The 18,635-nt window shown below is 42.1% G+C and overlaps 1 protein-coding gene across 5 annotated transcripts in view; it reads right to left on the minus strand.

Moving 5' to 3' along the window:
* MYRIP (myosin VIIA and Rab interacting protein) overlaps positions 1–18,635 on the minus strand; it is a 236,398-nt gene that overhangs the window by 119,579 nt on the left and 98,184 nt on the right. For all 5 annotated transcript variants that reach the window (XR_008732035.1, XM_055709086.1, XM_055709084.1 and 2 more), the window contains exon 4: positions 3,754–3,975. Coding sequence is in view for 4 of the 5 variants with exons in the window: in XM_055709086.1 (XP_055565061.1) it covers positions 3,754–3,975 (222 nt within the window). In the remaining variant the exon portion in view is untranslated. The remainder of the gene's footprint in view (positions 1–3,753; positions 3,976–18,635) is intronic.

An 18,635-nucleotide genomic window follows, 5' to 3' on the forward strand; every position in this document is an offset into this window, starting at 1 on the left:
GAAGAGAACCAGGCATGCAGGGGTATTCACAACCCACAGTCATGAAAAGCTGAGGTGGACAAACAGATACTTGTGTGTCTTATCTTGGATGGGACTCTACATACTCCTCCTAAATAGTAGTAAAATGTGATTGGTTTTGAAAACCTGCAAAAATACACATTTTTAATGGCTGACACTAGGTGGATTTTTTAGTACAAGTGTTGAACTGGAAAGCAGCGTATCACTAGCCTGGTGTCCTGGGATATGGCTTCTTTGGGACTGGAAAAAGAAAGTGGTCTCAGCCAAATGGAAAGCATGTCCTATTTCTAATAAATGAGCAAAACTACCCCAATCTCACACCCACCCCCATCTGGCACCAAAAGCGTTAATCCAGAGGGCAAAGAACTGTGCCTGGAATCTACTTAGTCAAGAGGACTTCAGAGTTACAGACCTCAGCAAGCTGCCTAAACACATTTTCTGATGGATGTCTAACAAGGAGACACTGCACAAAGCTTTGGAAGAGCCAATGCACTATACAAAAATTAAAAACTTGGAATTAATAATATACAGTTTTATCATAACACACTTAAAAATTAAGAAGATTCCTATATGAGAGGAAAACCCCCCTAGAACATTAATCACAGCATCCAGAGAGAAATCTAAACTAAAATGCATTAGGAGAATGTGTGCTAAATCTGGAAAATTGGGAAATGGAAGGAAGGTTCTCCAGTTCCTCACAAGATCTATACAGACATTACTGTAAATACATTTCTCAGTACTGAGATGACTCTTCTAACTTTTAAAAGATGCATTGTAACAGGAGATGTGCTTTAAAGGAGTTCAAACACCAAAGTGTTCACTAGCTTATTGATGAGTTTTCTGCTTTTGGAAGAAGCAAAGACTAACTTTTTGGCCCAATTTTCTATAAATGTTCTATATTTCAAATGCTGACCTGCATATTTGCTCCCTGCTAAACGTTAATGTAGGTCTCTGCCTTGGAAGATGAAAACCAACTTCCACAGAACAGGTATCTCCACTTGGGTCATGGCCTTGATAGACTTAAACAGTCTAATTTTCTTCAGTGTTGAGAGCACCTCTGTGCAGGAATCTACCAGGAGACAATTTACAACCTGCCAAAGCTGGCATCACTCTTTTGGAGGAAGATAATTGGAAATGGTATAGTCTAATGAAAAGGGTACAGCTCCCAGAAGGATTTTACATCCAAACCCAAAGGATGTTTTATACAATGTATTGCTTTAAAAAAAAATTAAATATTTAACTATCCCCAAGTCATTGGTTCTGATTCCCACAACATACATAAACTTTTCAGAATTTTCACATGTGCAGATAAATAAAATGTATCTTCCAAGTAATTCACCTAACTAGAGTCTCAAGCACCAATATCTAAGGTGAGCCATCTTTACAAAAACAATTTATGCTCAGAATGCTTTATAGCCTTTTGTACAGAAAGAAACTACTTCTCACATCAGAGGACTGGTTGACATATTCTAAACACATACTAGAAATAAAACTCGGGTTTATTCAAGCACTGCTCTAGAGCAGAGCTGAACAGCACAAACAAATCATTATAGGAAGCCTGAACTATATATACTTGTACTTTTCCAGTTTGTCCAAGCTCTTTCAGCGCAGCAGAGAACTACAACATTAACTCTTGTAGAATTAAGCAAAAACAGAGAGAGAGGGAGAAAAAACCCAGGACAACCTGAAAATGCAGTCCTCAGATATTTCTAGCTCACTCTCTATTGTGCAGTAAGATGTGCAGACAAGCAGCAGTTAAACTGAGAACCACCTCCACTACTTGTGCTATTTTATTAAAGGGAAAAAAAAAAAGAATAAGAAGAGGAGCTGGGGAGGGACAGGAGAGCACAGTCCATGCTCCATCTGAGGGATAAACCACTGACAAAGCGACAGGAACTCATAACACACTGTAGTATTTCCCCCTGGAAGAAATACTGATGGGTAGTTAAAAAAAAAAACAAAAACACAGCACCCCACAAAATGCAAAAAAGCTCCCACCAAACCAGAACACCTCAGCAGTCCCTGGGGAACGCCAGCCCCTGCTTCCCCTACAGGTATCTGTAAGTTGCACAGTCCAATCAATAAACCAGATCATAAAAAGATTAGCAGCAGTGATAATTCATTTATTCACTGAAAAATAACTCAAGCTGTCTGTCAGGTCTCATAAATAAAGAAAATGTTTATAACTGCGTTACAGGTGGGTGACTGTGGGGGCTGTGCAGGATTATGGGAAAACCACTGACTTCAAAGGTCAAAAATAGCATTTTTATAATAGAGCTGCAGATTTTTCTTCTGAAATTAAACTCTTCCGAGACATTTTTTGTTGAGTCAGCAAAAACTATTTTAAGTGCAGTTCATCAGCATCCACAAACCTACCTGTGGATGCCTGTTCTGCTACCCGTACGGGTGAGCTCAGGAGAAGTGGAAGAAAGAGGTGTAATATGAAACGGTTGAATGACTAAAGCAGAAACAAGCACTGGCTCCACAGTGCTCTGTTGCTGGAGAAGGTAACTCCTGTCGTTCCTCTGCCTCCTCACTAGGGGAAAGGGGATGTGCATAGCTTTTCCAAGATAAAAGGCAGAGCAGGAACCATGGAGAATACAACCTCCTTCGGGTTCCAAGGCTGGCATGTGGAAACACAGTGTCATCTGTCTGGGATCCCTATGGCTTTAAAGCCCTGTGTCAAAGGGTGCACACTTCATTCACAGATACTACGTGAAAGCTTAAACTTCAAGTGGGTGTTGATGGGAAACAAGTGGGAGCGATAGTGTCTTTGGTGAGCACAGGAGTATCATGCAGCACTGGAAAGGGCCTCAGCTCACCTTCATCCTGTGTTCTCCACTAACGGGAAAGATGAAGAATAAACTGCCATCCTTGTCACATTTGCTCAGCTACTACTTCAGTCACCAATGTTCAAAACTAAACTATGAGGAATCAAATTATTTCATTCACCCTTCTTGTCTGAGTAAAAGGGCCTTGGTCAGTGCTATGCCACCACAGCTAAGGCTACTTTTGGAACCTGGCCTGCATTGCAGACAAAAGAAGGACTACCACAGCCACCATCCAAGAAATGGCCCTTTTGCTGCTGTTACATGTTTGCTCGAATTTGCTTTTTTTTCTCTGGTGCTGTCTTTAAATGTTATGGCTCTGTTAGCCTCAAAAGGGTGAGACAGTAAATCCCTGATACTCTCTGAAAACAGAAGCCTGGCAGCATATTCTTAACAGATGTTAAGAATTATAACAGGTTGCACTGCTATCTTCTCTGGTTATTTGCCAAAGTAAGCACAAAGCATCGCCACCAATAAGCTGGCAATTAGAAAAGCACTCCAAAACACAGTCACAGCTGGATGATCTATTCACCAATATTCTTTCTTCCACTCCCCACCCATCAGTGGGATTTGCTGCAAAATGATTAACTGCCTTACCACCATCTGCACTCAGGTTCCATTAGCAACCCAGGCATTTCAGGAGATCCCAGCCCTGCTCAGGCTAAGTCCAATTAATGCTTGCTGGTTCATCAGTCCAGCTAAGCAAGCCTGGAAAATGGAACAGATAATCAAACACTCTCGGAACAAATTAACCTCTACAAAACCCAGGCACGTCACACCTCAGGAACAAATCAACCCTTACATAAACAGGTCCTATCCCACCAGTGTTACCTACTGACAAACACAAGGAAAAGGTCAAGTCAGGCCACAGCTGCTTTACACAGGTTGCTGAACAATAGGCCTTTACCTTGTTTGCTGGCAGACACTGCAGATCCAAGCCTTCTCCTTTTTCTGGTAAGAACTGCAGCTCTTGCAGATGTTGTACTTGCAGTCTTGGCACTGTCGCTTGCTGTTGATAAGAAATGTGAAAGGGGAACAGCAGCGAATACAGCAGTGCTCGTTGAACTTCTGCTGCTTGGAAAGGATGCTGCACTTGTTACCCTCTTCATCCAACCTCTGCTTCATTTCACTGGAACAAAAAGCAAAAGAGCAAAAATGTAACCACAATTTCAATGGGAAATACCCTCTTTGCCTTCCTCCTCTTTCCGCATCTTCATGTTATACTCTTTACACAACTTTTGCAGGTGTGAAGTGGATGTCAGAAGTGCATATTCCAAATCTAGAACTGGGAAGGAAAAATTCCTGTATTCCTGGAGTCACCCATGGCTGATCCACTTAAACTCTTTAAGTCACAAGCCAGGGCAAACAGTCTCTCCTTCACTCAGCTCCACTGAGACAACCCTCAGGAGAGCCAGGCTGCTGCTCCAGGTACTCCAGCTGTGCAAAGCCATAGCATCATTTGAGAATTCTGGGCTACTTTCAGAACACTTTATGAATAAAAAAGTCAAGTCTATGAAAGTCAAAAGGTTTGGTGCACAGTAATAAAAATTCTACTGATCAACAGTTTTGAAAACAAAAGTGTTAAGTTTGCTTTGTTCTGGCCATTGGGATCATAGTATGCATAATAGCTCCGATTTGTCAAGTAAGGTTAATCACATACTTCATTTCAGAGAGATCTGGGTGTTTTACCAGTTAGGGCCAATACCAAGCCACCTGTCAGCTGTTCATGAAAGTGTTTGCAACCCCCCTACGGTTTTCTGTGTTCCAGCAGAAGAGCTCACGTATTAAAAATAAGTTAAAATAAAATAAAACAAAACATAAAATAAAATAAATCATGTGTGCAGTATTCAGTAATGTGCTATCTCCTATTTTACAGTGCTTTTGATATTTTAAAGATTAAGTAATATATTCCATGATAGGTGTAATAAAAAACATCCAGAAGGAACACTTGTGTAAGTAGACGAGCCTGCAAACTCATCACACAGTTTCTGGCATGTACAACTAGCATCTATGTTAAGAGAAAAAAAAATTAGGATTCATGAAAAACATGTTAAATGAAAGCTTACAGAACAGTGTGCATGTACAGATATTAATTCTTTCTATTTCTCATAATTAGTGGTGGCCACCTTACTATTTCCAATTGCTGATAAGAACCACTTGTAACACTAGAGTAACACAAAAGTCTAAACAAAATTTAAAGGTACCAGAAGAGATAGACTAAGCTGCAGGAAGACAGAGTCATGACACACCTAAATTCATGCATTAGTATCTTGCTCCCTGAAAAAAAGAATACATTTATTGCATGTTCAGGAATTCAGATAAGATCATCTATAAGCATCATTATGAGCCAAGCCTGGAATGTTATAAAGACTCATATTACCAGCCTATAGAACTCCTTTGCCATTTCTGCCTCAGATTTATAAGTCAAAATAAAACCAGTCTATTTCATGGAAGTCTGACAGGTCAATTCTAAACCTCAAGTCAAAAAGGCAATTAAGGCAGTGATCTAAAGCACATAATTTCTGAACTTGCACATACATCATATTTAGCCATATTCCGATATATACCTTTTATAAAGGTAAGACTTCAAAACAATGTTATGTTTCTGCTGTTTTCCCCTGTACAAAGGTTTGGCTGTCTTAGACCAGCTGCTTAAACCCAAGTAAACACTTTTTGGAGTTTCATGTAAATAATCTTTATGATTTTTGTTCAGATGGTAAAATTTACTAGGTTTTCCACATTTTTACAGAATGTTGATGGTGAAAAAGGTAAGAGATTATAATGTAAGAGAGGAAATGTCTGAATTACGCAAGTCAAACTGCCTTCTTCATGTAAACCAACAGAACTATCCCACAGATTAAACAGCATGGTTAGACCAGCTTGTCTTATCTTCACTACTCCCGCCTACTACAGTACCACATGAACAACCTTTCTAGCGGAATGGGAAAGGAAACAAGCTGTTCCCCATGTCACTCCCCCATCCACAGCACATAGCCTGTGCAGCAACGGAGCGAAACAGAGCAATGCTGCTGCACAGGAGGTCAGGCAGGAACCCCAGGTCCCAGAAGAGAGGCTGCTGAAGGTAAGAGCTATGTGATCCAAGGAGGGTTTCTGGCACAGAGAAGTGTCAGCAGCCCAAGATGTGGCAATCTTTGCTTCAGGCTGGAGACCCCAAGCAGCAGATGCTGGCCTCCCTGTAAGATGAGAACTGCTAAGGAGCCAAGGTCAGGAGGAGCAGTGAAAGAAGAGGTTTTTGTCCTCGTGCAGCTGTATTATCCCCCAGAATTAGTAACACCAATATTTGGTAGTATCAGCCTGCACACTCAACATTGGCATGCTCAATGGCATTTTGAACCCTCATTAGGGCTCTTATGCATGATAGCAAGATAAACCACAGACGCAAAGCCACCTATTCAAGCCCTACAATAATGCTCACACAATACGAAAACAGGCAGTTTCATTCACAACAGAGCTAATAAAGCCTGATACCTAGGAAAAGCTGAGCACACACTGAAGCCTTTTCATCAGTACAGGCATTAATTACATCTCTCTCCTGTATCTGGTTGCCAACATTCATTACAGTGGTAGAACCTTAATATCATTAAGGCATCTGTCTCACTGTTAAATAGGATTAAAACTGGCTAACAGATTCAGGAGGTCAATGGGATAGGGTTGGACAGGCTGGCAGAGAGTGCGAGCACGAAGTCTCATTTCCACAGGAAACCAGGCAGAACAGAAGCGAAAGCAATGCACATCCTTCCCTAACAAATTAATGCCCTCGTGCACTACCTGCCAAAGGCTATTCTAGCTTCCATCAGAAGTCAAATGGCAAAAAGGACTGTCAACAGGACTTGACAGCTGAAGCCAAAAGGCTACTCTGCACACCCCTTCCTTGCAAGTATAAAAAAGAGTTTCATATGAAGGCAAAGTAGTGCACAACACTAGTAAGCAACTCAATCTGCATGGTTTGAGGAAAACTACATAGTCAAAGGGAAAAGCTGGCTCTGGTTTACTCCTGCCAACAATGAGAAAACTTCACTTGCACATGATTTCAGCGAGATGATTACCAGCAGCAAGATGATTAATCTGAGCTCCAATCTCAATACACTGGGAAAGTTCGTTGCACTGCAATTTAAGAGGTACAAGTCCCAGTTCAAGGCCTCCTTAGTTTGCAAGCCTCAGACTTTACCTTCAAAATGTTGAAACAGCTTGGTGCGAGAACATTGCAGCAATGGTCTAAGGAAAAGGGAGCAGGCAACACCACTGATCCTCTCACGGGGTGAAACTTGCTTCCAAAAGGATGACACCCACCTGTGCAGGAGCAGACTTTTTCTAAGAGGCAGGTCGAAACACACAACCATAGCAAACCCCCTCCTCCCCATGCAACACTGTTTACCTCAACAAAACACATAGGAGAGGGATAGGACAAAGAAAAGAGGGAGAACGCGTGTGCACTCATGGATGCTTTCTTTCCCCAGCATTACCTCCCCAAGGAGGGAATGCAATGCATTTATAGGTGTATATATATAATCAGTATACAAATAAAGCAAGCAACAAAAAAAGCCTGCACAAAAAATTTCCCTTTTGGGGAAAGGACAGAAGAGCAGGAACCACAAATGACAGAATTTATTCACATCACTTAAGTCACAACTGACTGTGCTCAGCTATTATGGTTATGTGTAACATAGTAATGAGGATCTCTGGCAAAGAGAACCCCTGCTGTTTGAATGAATCTCAGATTGGATTTAATTTTCTTTTTCGAGTGGCTGCATTTCACTGATTGCCTATAAATACAAAAGCAGCAAAGAATACTCCACAGATATCCAGCATGTCTGTCACCAAAACTAATCCTGTCAAAGAACGTTTTATTGGACTGTAAGTTCCAAAATATATAGATGCATATTTAGATTTTTCCAGAGGCTTGTATTAATTAACCTACAACAGTTTGCATAATAAATATGTAATTAATTTAAGTCAATGTTTTGGGTGATAGACTCCTGACACATAATCCTACAGAAAGTCAGGTTAGGAATACTTTCCAGCACACTGTTTTGAATGCAGGTTTTGCTATTATATTCTGAGGGTAAACAGTCATCTGCCCCTCTTCACTGCCCCTCTTCACCGACTATGTTTTTGCTGTCTTTTTTTTTTTTTAAAAAAAAAAAATTAAGTAGCTTTAAATAGCTTTCATTGTCATGGTTTGGGTTTTTGGTTTTTTTTAGTGTCTTAGAGGACTTTAACCAAAGTACAACATTCTGCTTTGCTAGTTTGTACAGTGGTTTACAAACAATACGGTAGGTCAGGCATCATGTTATGCTGAAGACAGGTACTGCACAGCACACTGCAAGGGAAGACACCACTGAAACGTGGCTGGTGGGTTGTGCAGGCATGCAGCATGCCTCGCTGCATGACTGCTCTGCAACAGCTGGGCAAGAGCCTCTCTGAAATACTCTGACAAGTCATCTTTGGACTCTGAATTGGCAGCCCCTTTTGTTTCTCCACATAACACTGCTTCGGACTTGTAAGTGCAGGATGAAAACTGACAAACTGAAGCAACAGGATTGTTTTCCTTGCTCTTCACTGCCAATGATTTACAGTCCAAAGTCACCAGTTTTTCACATGCTTCAGTTTATCTGCCATACAATAGCAATAACAGTAAAAGTTATAATGGCAATAGTAAACTTGTCTGATCTAAATATATAAATATAAATGCATACAGAACACCTCTACAGCATCTTTCATTTAGTGACCATATAGTCCTCTCCACTGCTGTTATTGCAAGCAACATATTTACAACTCATACTCACAGCAAATGACCCTCAAACTTTTTTTTACCACAAGTCCTGATTGCCTTATCTAGATAAAATTCTGTTTCAAGCCACTTGTACAGTATAGAGCTAAGTGAGTTCCTACTTATTAGCAAGCAGGATAAGATGTATTTGGTGCGGGACTGTAATACTGACTGCTCTATGCTTTGGATAGGCCTGTTCTGGTGGGATACAAGAGGACTGAGGCATTTTCCCTGTATGATTGCAATGGCCTCAGCTTCAAAAACAGGCTAGCAGGTTCAAACACAGTTCTTCAACATTTGCCTGCACAATGCCTTCTCCCCTAACACATTTCTTCAAAACTGGTTATCATATATAATTGCACCTCCTGAATACAGAAATACAAGCTTTTTTTGAGAAAAGCCTTTCTGCTTTTTTTCCAAACTCTTTTATTAAAGTTAGCCTTTTTTTTTTTTTAAACTGGCAGTGCAATAAAGATGGTTGTTTATCTGAGCTACACTTTGATATTCACAAAGCTCAATGTCTGTAATTATCGTATATCTTAATAACCGAAACAAATCCTAGATGGCCCTGCACACTTCCCTGCAAAAGGCCTTACTGTGATTACATACTCAAGGGCTGGGAGCAGGTGGAGCTACAGCCTCAAACTGTGAAGTCAACAGCAAAACACGCTGGCAACTTGCCATAGTACGATAATACCGTGAGGTTTAAAATAAAGCTGGAAAGAAGTCTATGATGTGTGTTTGACAAACAGGTTAAAAAAAGTCATTGCTACATGTGTAAGGCTAGGATGGTCAAACTCCAAACCTCTCCATCGGGGGCAGCAGTGGAAGGGAATTCAGAGAAACAACAGGACTGAGGGCCATGGTTCATATTACAATATAAAGCTAACAAAACCCACCTGTTTTCCATATAGAAAGGAACACGGCTCCTGGTGGAAACCTGACAGTTGGCTTGATTCACCCAGTTATTTGTGTAGCAGAGCTACCATGACTTTTTTTTTTGCCAACAGATCAGCAGTTGAAACATTTTCCTGGGATGTGGAAGCTTTATTGAGGTCTCCGCTCTTGTCAAAAGAGACTTAACATCCTGACCACCAACTTAGTCATCAGGTTGAGTGGCCGCCTCAGGCATTGTTCCTCATCTTTGGTAAGATTACCATAAGGTTATTTACAAATATTCACTGGAGCAAGTGATACTCAGAGCAAGATGGAAGCATAACCAAGCAGTCAAGGCACTCACAAGGCCAGGACACCTTCCTTTAGTCTTGCCTTAGGAAACATTCAGGTATTCCACAGACAGCAGTACCTCACTAAAAATCTGCCACCCCTCTGGGAGGTGGCAGATGAGGTGAGGATGTGCCCAGGTGGTTCAAGAGTCCAGGTTGGGGAAGATTCCCCAGCTGACCTGTGAAAGTAGCCTTACACAGAGGCATTTGCGAGATAACAACGGGACCACTACCTCTGGCAGCAGCAGAGACAGCCCTCTGGAAAGGATGCAACATGTATCAGTCAGCTACAATGCAGCACGCCATGCTCCAAGACAGAGTCTGTATAAGCAAGTCTGTCTGCCAGGCTCCCCAAAACTCAGCACTCTGCTCTCCCCTGTGGAAACATGTCCAACTATCAGGCTGTAGCCATCTTACTCTCGCCTCACACCAGTCTCCATTTCAGGCTGGCACCTGCCAGTTTAAAGCCAAAGTTCACTGGTGAAGTTCCCATTTGCTCTGTTGCTTTCTTGGGTGATGGACAAATACATTTTTTCCTACTGTATTTTGTTTTTACTGTTTCCACCTTTTATCTTCTCCAACAGAGAGTAGAGGTTAAAACTATTTTAGTGCCTGCACAGGAAAGGAAGAAAACGAAGAAGAAAACGGGGGGACAATGTTCCTAGGAGTTAAAAAAAATAAATCTCATTTCATTCACATCACTCCTTCCTGCAGAAAAGTTATCAAAGACAGGTAGAACTTTCTCCTTCTACTACAGATGAGAGCTTCTGCTTCCCGCCCTCTTAAATCAAACTATTTTCATAAAATAAGCTACCTTTTGTCCACCTGGCATTAGAGCCTTTTGTCCTTCAAATACTAGTGACCAGGCAGCATACACATACAAAGTGCTTTTCTTAGGGGACCAGTGTTCTGCTCAGCTGTGTAACTGGTTGTCTCTTCTCCACATTTGTTCGCACTATCTCACCTCTCAGACTAGATTCAGATCAATCCATGAAGATCACCAATTTGTCTTAAAACTGGTTTTAATCTTAGTCTGACCACTGTTAATAGCCTTAAAACATTTTTTCCCTCCACAGAAGAGAATGCCTTCAGTCGCTCTTCTGGCCAGGCACTCTTCATACTCACTGACACAAACAAGCTACTGAGACATTTTGCTTAGCTCAAGATCTGGTTTTCTACACAGTCTGGGGAGCGGGTGAACAAGTTCTGCTGTGCCTGTTCCCAGCCTTTCAGAGCAGTCATTTTCATCAGCTGCACCTCGTGTTTTTCCACTCCCACAGTCAGTCCAAGCCTAGTCTGTTAGGGTGGGAGTTTCCTTAGCATACAGAGATCAGCTGAAAACACAAGTTCCACCAATACCCTCTAAGCCATCATGTTGGAGGAAAAAGGGCTTTTCCTATTCAGAGGCTGCAGTGTACACAGTATTCCTGTCTCTGCTCTCCTTAGACCTCCCAGATGTGCACCAGACACTGGAGTGCGGGTAAAGCTCCTTCAATGTGTGCAGAACTTGTCAATCTTACTCCTTGGCTACTAACACAGTGAAGAGTCACAGGCTGAGCGTGACTGAAATTTCCTTCCCATTCACTTGTTTTGAATTTGAAGTTCAAGGTCCCAAACTGTGATTACTAGAAGTGGTTCCCACCTCCCAATCCTCCTGACTCCCAGAAGCAGACCAACCAGGTTAGTACAATGCTGCTAAATTTAGGGAAAAACCCTCAGTGGAAGGTTTATAGCCCCTCTCCAATCCATGTGCAGGAGTCAACTAGCCAGAACTGTAAAGGAGAGCTGCTCACCATCTTATCCCTTCCATGGCCTCTATGCCTCAAACTGTAGCACGGTGCAAATAGCGACAAAGCTACAGGCCGACAAGGTCAGTAGAACCGACAGTAAGAACCAAATCCTCCCAGCAGGCATATGCCTCCATTGTTACTTACTCTCTAGGGGTTCAGTGCTCATTTCTTTTTAAGCTGCCTCTTCTTCTCAGGCAGTTTATTCTTCTCCATTGGGATGGGCACCTAACACAACTCTAGTCCCAGGCCGTGCTTCACCATCAGCACACATACCTTTTGTTTCTCTCATGTCTTTGCTAAATTGTCCCTGGTGAAACTCTACTTGTTCCCTTTTAAAAAAGTAGAGCACAGTATAGTATTATGCTCTTTTACAGCAAATGCCAAATTAACTCATTATCTTCAAATGATGGCCTTTTCTCTAGGCTCCTATCAACAGTCACAACTGTGCCTCATGCCAGATTTAACACTCGGTACATCTATTGGTATTCTACACGTTGCTGGTGCTGTCAAAAAGCCATGCTAGTACACATGCAAACACACTGCTTGCAGTTGGGGAGCCTTCGAGGAACACACACCACTTTAATCTCTGCAGAGGGATATCGATACAGCAGCCATAGCGGACTTTCAGGGAGGATTAGACAGCAGGGAGTGCACCATAAGTGAGCAGGGGGAAAGTAATATAAAAAACAACCCAAAGCAAAACACAAAGTCTTCTGGGGGATACAGAGGGATGGGACACCTCAGCATTCAAGCATTAAGAGGCTCATAAATAGTCATGAGTAAGTCGCTTGTGTCAAAAATCAGGAAGATTAATATTTCACAGTACAATTACTCCAACAGCAATTGCATTCTTTTAAGATCTTACTAGCATCTCTTAAGGGTTTTTTCTCCTCAGCTTTTTATTTCTACAAAATTAGATTTCTATAAAATTAGCAGCTAATCCTATCAAATCTCATTTTTAAATTTTTCTTTCCTTCTCTTTTCAAAACTAGGAGCAAATACTGATGGTACTGCATATATGCTGACTAATGATCTGGTCCCATTAAATTCTTTACAACTGTTGTCATAGTCTTGCCCTTTTGTTGCTTAACTCAGAAGGCCTACAATGTCATCCTGTTGACCTTAAAAATCAATGCTAACAATTCAGCGACTGCTGTGCATTCAGCCCAAACACTACGTCCAACAGCACATACCATGTGGGTACCAACGGTAAGAACCCTGACAGGGAAACAGAAAGGGACGTACGAACGGTGAACTGAGTGGCATGCAGCTTCAATGCCATCAGAGGTCTCACAGGACAGCAAAGCATTTAGGAGCTCAGGATAACCTTAACTAAACATAAAAGTAAGTTAAGTGAGGTAAAACAATAAAATCCTATTTCAATACATTTTTAAATAAGCCTTTGCAACAACAATGTGGCAATTAAACGGACTCAGTATTACCCTACTGACATATGCCATCTACCTCAAATGATGTTTCTTGGGGCTAAATAAATGAACACTAGAAGACAGATGTATACCTTCCCTTTAAAAATTATAATCGTCCTTCTAAAATATCAGACAGCACTATAAAAAAAATTTACCAGTTACCTGCACAAAAAAGTATCACAGATTCTGGGGACAATCACTTTCTAAAAATAAAGAAATCCAGCACAGTAGAAACACTGTTGCTGGTCTGGGTTTGTTATTTTGGGGTTTTTTGTTAGTTTGTTAGTTTTACATTTGCAAGCACTTCTGATACCGGGGAAAAAACTGCATTGACATCTTCGTATTTTTTATTAAATACCATAAAATACATTTGTGAAGACCAACTGTGGAAGCTTCGCACTAACCACAGTTGAGCCAGTTAAACTGCTGACAGAACCAGAAAAAAGCCAACATACTCAACACTTACCTCTGTCTAAAATATGCGTATGAGGCACTGCATTCGCTAGAGAGAGAATAGATTCAGCCAGCATCAAGATAGTTGTGGTTCACTTGCCCCAGACCAATGCTTGTTGCACCAGGCTCTATCCTAATCTGTCAACAATTTCATGCTCAGGTGAAGCAGTTCCCCAAAATGAATGACTGCTGCTGTATTACTCCATAGACACCGTGCTAGTGGCTCTTAAGGGAAGTTTCCTTTTCTGTTGCTGGCACAAGTACTGTCAATCAGCGTCTATCTTCAGTTGGAACTGACTGGCATGTCAGAGTGTAGATAAATGAAATAAATAATATGCTGGTATTATTTTAAATTCCTCCTTCTCACTTTGTAAACCTGCAAATTTTCAAGAGACTTATATTCAACCCCATTTTCTTTTGTCATGTTGGGTATCACAGGAGCAGACTGTGCACCACATTTAACTGATAGGCTTTGAAATCTCCTGCATGCAAGTGGAGCAGCGAGGGAGAAGCAGGCCCTGAATTATAGAGCAGATATTCTGGGGAGCTCTGGGGACATCAGAAATCTCCACATGAAAGCTGAAGTGATCTCTTCCAAGAAGCAGTGCTGTATGGACTCCTTTGCCCTCCCATTCTAACACTGCCACATGGTACATGTGAAAATAAGTCTAGGTTTTAACACACTTTGTTTCCTCACTCGTTTATCTTGTCTGCCCTCCTATCTCAGGTTAGAGACTGCTCTGCAGCCAGGCATGGTGTTCTGAGGTGAAATACTTCATCGGTATTGAGAACAAGCACTTCTGCTGCAGGCGCAGGGCCTTCTGGTTAAATCCCGGGTTTAACTGATCCATTGAGAAGGGCCAAAAGGTGTTCTTCCATGTTGGACATCAACTGCAAGTAATGAGAAGCTATAAGGTTTTCTCCCTTTCTATTACATCCATACTGAACCACTGACCATTACTATTACTATCTGAGCCTACGCGTCCAACCAGTTTTCACTCATTTTATAATTTCACCTGTACGTGTCACAGCCCCACAAAGTGGCTACAAAATGGTTAACTTCAATTATTATTTACATTAGCATTTTGTGACACCTTCTTCTTAGATTACAAACATGTAATACCTTAACAGATGGTTCGAGAGCATCAAAGGAACCTGAAGGTACACAAGTCCATGGGACCTGATGAGATGCATCCATGGGTCCTGAGGGAACTGGCAGATGAAGTGGCTAAGTCACTGTCCATTGTACCTGAGTAGTTGTGGCAGTCCAGTGAAGTTCCCACTGACTGGACAAGGGGACATGTAACCTCATTTTTAAAAAAGAGAAATAAGGAAGACCTGGGAAACTACAGGCAGGTCAGTCTCACCTTGGTGCCCGCCAAGATCGTGGAGTAGGTCCTCCTGGAAACTATGCTAAGGCACATGGAAAATAAGGAGATGATGGGTGACAGCCAACATAGCTTCACTAAGGGCAAGTCATACCAGAAAAATCTGGTGTCCTTCTATGACAGGGTTACAGTTTTGACAGATCAGGGAAGAGCAAGTGACGTCATCTACTGGACTTGTGCAAAGCTTTTGACACTGTCCCACATAACATCGTTGTCTCTAAACTAGAGAGACATGGATTTGATGGGTGGACCACTCAGGGGATAAGGAACTGGTGAAATGCTCAAGGACTTGTTTGTGGTCAACAGCTCCATATCCAAGTAGAGACCGGTGACAAGTGGTGTTCCTCAGGGGTCCGTACTGGATCCGATGCTATTCAACATCTTTGTTGGCAACATGGACAGTGGGATCAAGTGCACCCTCAGCAAGTTTGACAATGACACCAAGCTGTGTGGTGCAGTTGACATGTCAAGAGGGATGGGATGCTGTCCAGAGGGACTGTGACAAGCGTTGGGAGGCGGGACCAAGTGAACTTCAACAAGGCCAAGTACAAGGTCCTACACCTGGCTTGGGGCAATCCCCAGTATCAATACAGGCTGGGCAGAGAATGGATTGACAGAAGTCCTGATGAGAAAGACCTGGGGGTGCTGGTGGACAAAAAACCCAATATGGCCCACCAATGTGTGCTTGCAGCCCAGAAAGCCAACCGTATTCTGGGCTGCATCTAAAGAAGCGTGGCCAGCAGTGTGGGGGAGGTGATTCCCCTCCTATGCTCTGCTCTCGTGGGACCCCACCTGGAGTACTGCATTCAGCTTTGGAGGCCCCAGCTTAAAAAGGACATGGACTGGTTGCAGCCAACCCAGAGGAGGGCCACAAAGATGATCAGAGGGCTGGAGCACCTCTCCTGTGAAGATGGGCCGAGAGAGTTGGGGATGTTCAGCCTGGAGGAGAGAAGGCTCTGGGGAGACCTTCTAGCAGCCTTCCGGCACCTAAAGCGGGCCTACAAGAACACTGGAGAGGGACTTCTTACAGAGGCATGTAGGGACAGGAGAAGGGGTAATGGTTTTAAGCTGAAAGAGGATAGGTTTAGATTAGGTATGAGGAAGAAACTCTTCTCTGTGAGGGTGGCCTGGAAATGGAACAGGTTGCCCAGAGCAGCTGTGGATGCCCCACCCCTGGCAGCGTTTCAAGGCCAGGCTGGATGGGGCTTTGAGCAACCTGGGCTAGTGGAAGGTGTCCCTGCCAACGGCAGGGAGGCTGGAACTAGATGATCTTGAAGGCCACTTCCAACCAAACCATTCTATGATTCTGTGTTGTACTGCCCTACTAAACATCCTAACAATCTATCAAACCATCATTACAGTTTTCTTATATGCCTTCCCTGACTTTTTCCCTCCTGCATTTGATAGTGATTTATAGTTATATAAACATTTGCTACATTCCCCTCTATCTCATTTCCTCTCAATAAATGTCACTTTGGTCTCTGCAAAGTGTATTTCTCACTGCCTGTCTGGTATCTTTCTATAACTAATACGTAAATGTTTCTTGCCTCTTTTTTTAGCTAATTACAGTATAATTTTATCTTTCAATGTTCTTTCCAAATAATTTCCAGAAATATCAAGAAGTCTGTAGAATTGCTCTGAATTAACAGCATCAATAACTACTTACCACAGTTTACTTGACCTAAAAAATACCACAGCCTGACAGATTTCTCTTCCCTACCATCTAAAGTTACCTACCTACTAAGCAGCCAAAGCATAGTTCTGTAAGTCTCTCTAATGCCTTATTTCTGTATCAGTCAGTCTCTATTTACCACTCTGCAGCTCAGAATAGTGCATTTTGTCACATATTTAATCCTGTCTTTTTTCTCCTCATTGTACCAAGTGAAAAAAAAACCCCTACAGTTTAACAGAATTATCAGATGCGTCTAATTTTGAAGTGTTGAAAACTGAACTGGCCATATTGACCAACTTCCTCTGATATTTCATTGTGTATTCAGGATCAGTAGAGGAAAGAAAAGTATTCATCAAATGCTGGTACTCCTGTGGCATTGATCTCCACTCGCCCCCTCCCACTTGTCACACACAGTTCCTCTCCTCATGCATCTCTCTCTGAAGAATTCCACATTTCCCTTACCAGGTCCTGATTTTCAGTGCAAGGCCATCCAAAGTTAATGACCTTTTTTATCCCTTTTGGTCATACCCGACGAATGATAAACACAGAGAAGCATTTTTAAGAATAAAGTATTGTTCAATTTAGACAGACCAAAAGTACTTAGTGAAAATATTTTTTAAATGTACATGCTCTTCCATCATACTTATTTGCAATACATTCTTTGCATCATTGGTAGCATCTGTGAATCTACCTTTCTTAGGAATGCAATCTTATGCCTGTATCAACTTGAAGAAATTTCCTTTAAGAACAGAAGCACCCCTACTACGTTAAACAGTTCTTCTCCCAGTGCCCCTTTCACAGTGCCATATGCCTTGACCTTACAAAACACAATTCATAGGCTGGCTAGCGTACAGCAGGAGAGTAACTCAGGCACTGGCTCTGAAAATCTCTGAAGTCCTCACTATGAGTCATTCTTCCCTCTTGCTGGCTGGACTTCCAGCAGACCTACAAAGATTCACACTAGAATCAGTGTTGTTACTTGACCCTTCCCCACAGAATACGCAGCAGAATAAACAAGAGTAGGCAGCAGAATAAACAGTAGAGCTCGCTAAGGAAACAGGTTTCACAGCCTGACAAGTCACAGCATCAGAGGATGGTGTGTGTGAACAGCACAAAGACATTCATCGCACTTTGCACCCAGACAAGATGAGTAATGCTTCACACACGAGGGCCTTCTGTCTGATGAGGATGGCTTTGAAATTTGCCTGTCCTGACCACTGCCTTCCCAGGAGAACAGCTGCCACTCCAGAACCTAGGAGGGACAGGAACATTGGGAAAGCCATGCCCTCCACTAGCATAGGGAAAGCAACACAAATTTGCACTGTGTCCTCCCACATGAACATCCACCGAGTATTTTGCCACTTCCTGCAACAACCATGGGAACCCTAATGTGCTGCAAGAAGAAAGCAGAAGGCACTACTAAATGCTCTGGTAGGCCATGCTGGTAAGGGGGTTGTTTCAGGTGAAACTCCTATGCAATGCTAGGAAGCACACCATGCTTATATTGTCCAAGGTGACAAAAGAAAGAGAAAAGAAAAGCTTCAAAGCAAGAGGTTCCCCCTAACTTGATCTCAGAGTGAATTCCATGTAACTGCAGCACTTAACTCTCTATTTTCAACAAGTCTGCATATGCATAGCTCCTAAAGCCCACTTCCCTAGTCCAGCTCCTCTTCATGTTGCCCATGCTCCTAACACATAGTAGATTGTTCTTAGAGATTCCACATAGACTCTGTAATTCAACTAGCTTAAAAACTGCAAGCCCTGCAATTCCAAACAACCAACGTGTCAAGAAATAGCAGCTTGGTATTTTTAGCAAATTTAAGCCTATAAATAATTTTAAGTACAGAAGTCATTTGCAATATCCATGCAAGTTTTGTTTATTTTAAAGACAAAGACTTACAGGCTTAAAATTACTACATACTTCTACTGTAGACAAGAAAGTATTCTGGCAGACAAAAGAATCTGTTCTCACAGAATGCGCTTTATATTTAACATGTTATGTTACCCTGGTGTGTTTCGTATCAACAATATTAACACCTTCT

Source organism: Falco cherrug, chromosome 4 (assembly GCF_023634085.1).
Source record: "Falco cherrug isolate bFalChe1 chromosome 4, bFalChe1.pri, whole genome shotgun sequence".
Classification (NCBI taxonomy): Eukaryota; Metazoa; Chordata; class Aves; order Falconiformes; family Falconidae; genus Falco; species Falco cherrug.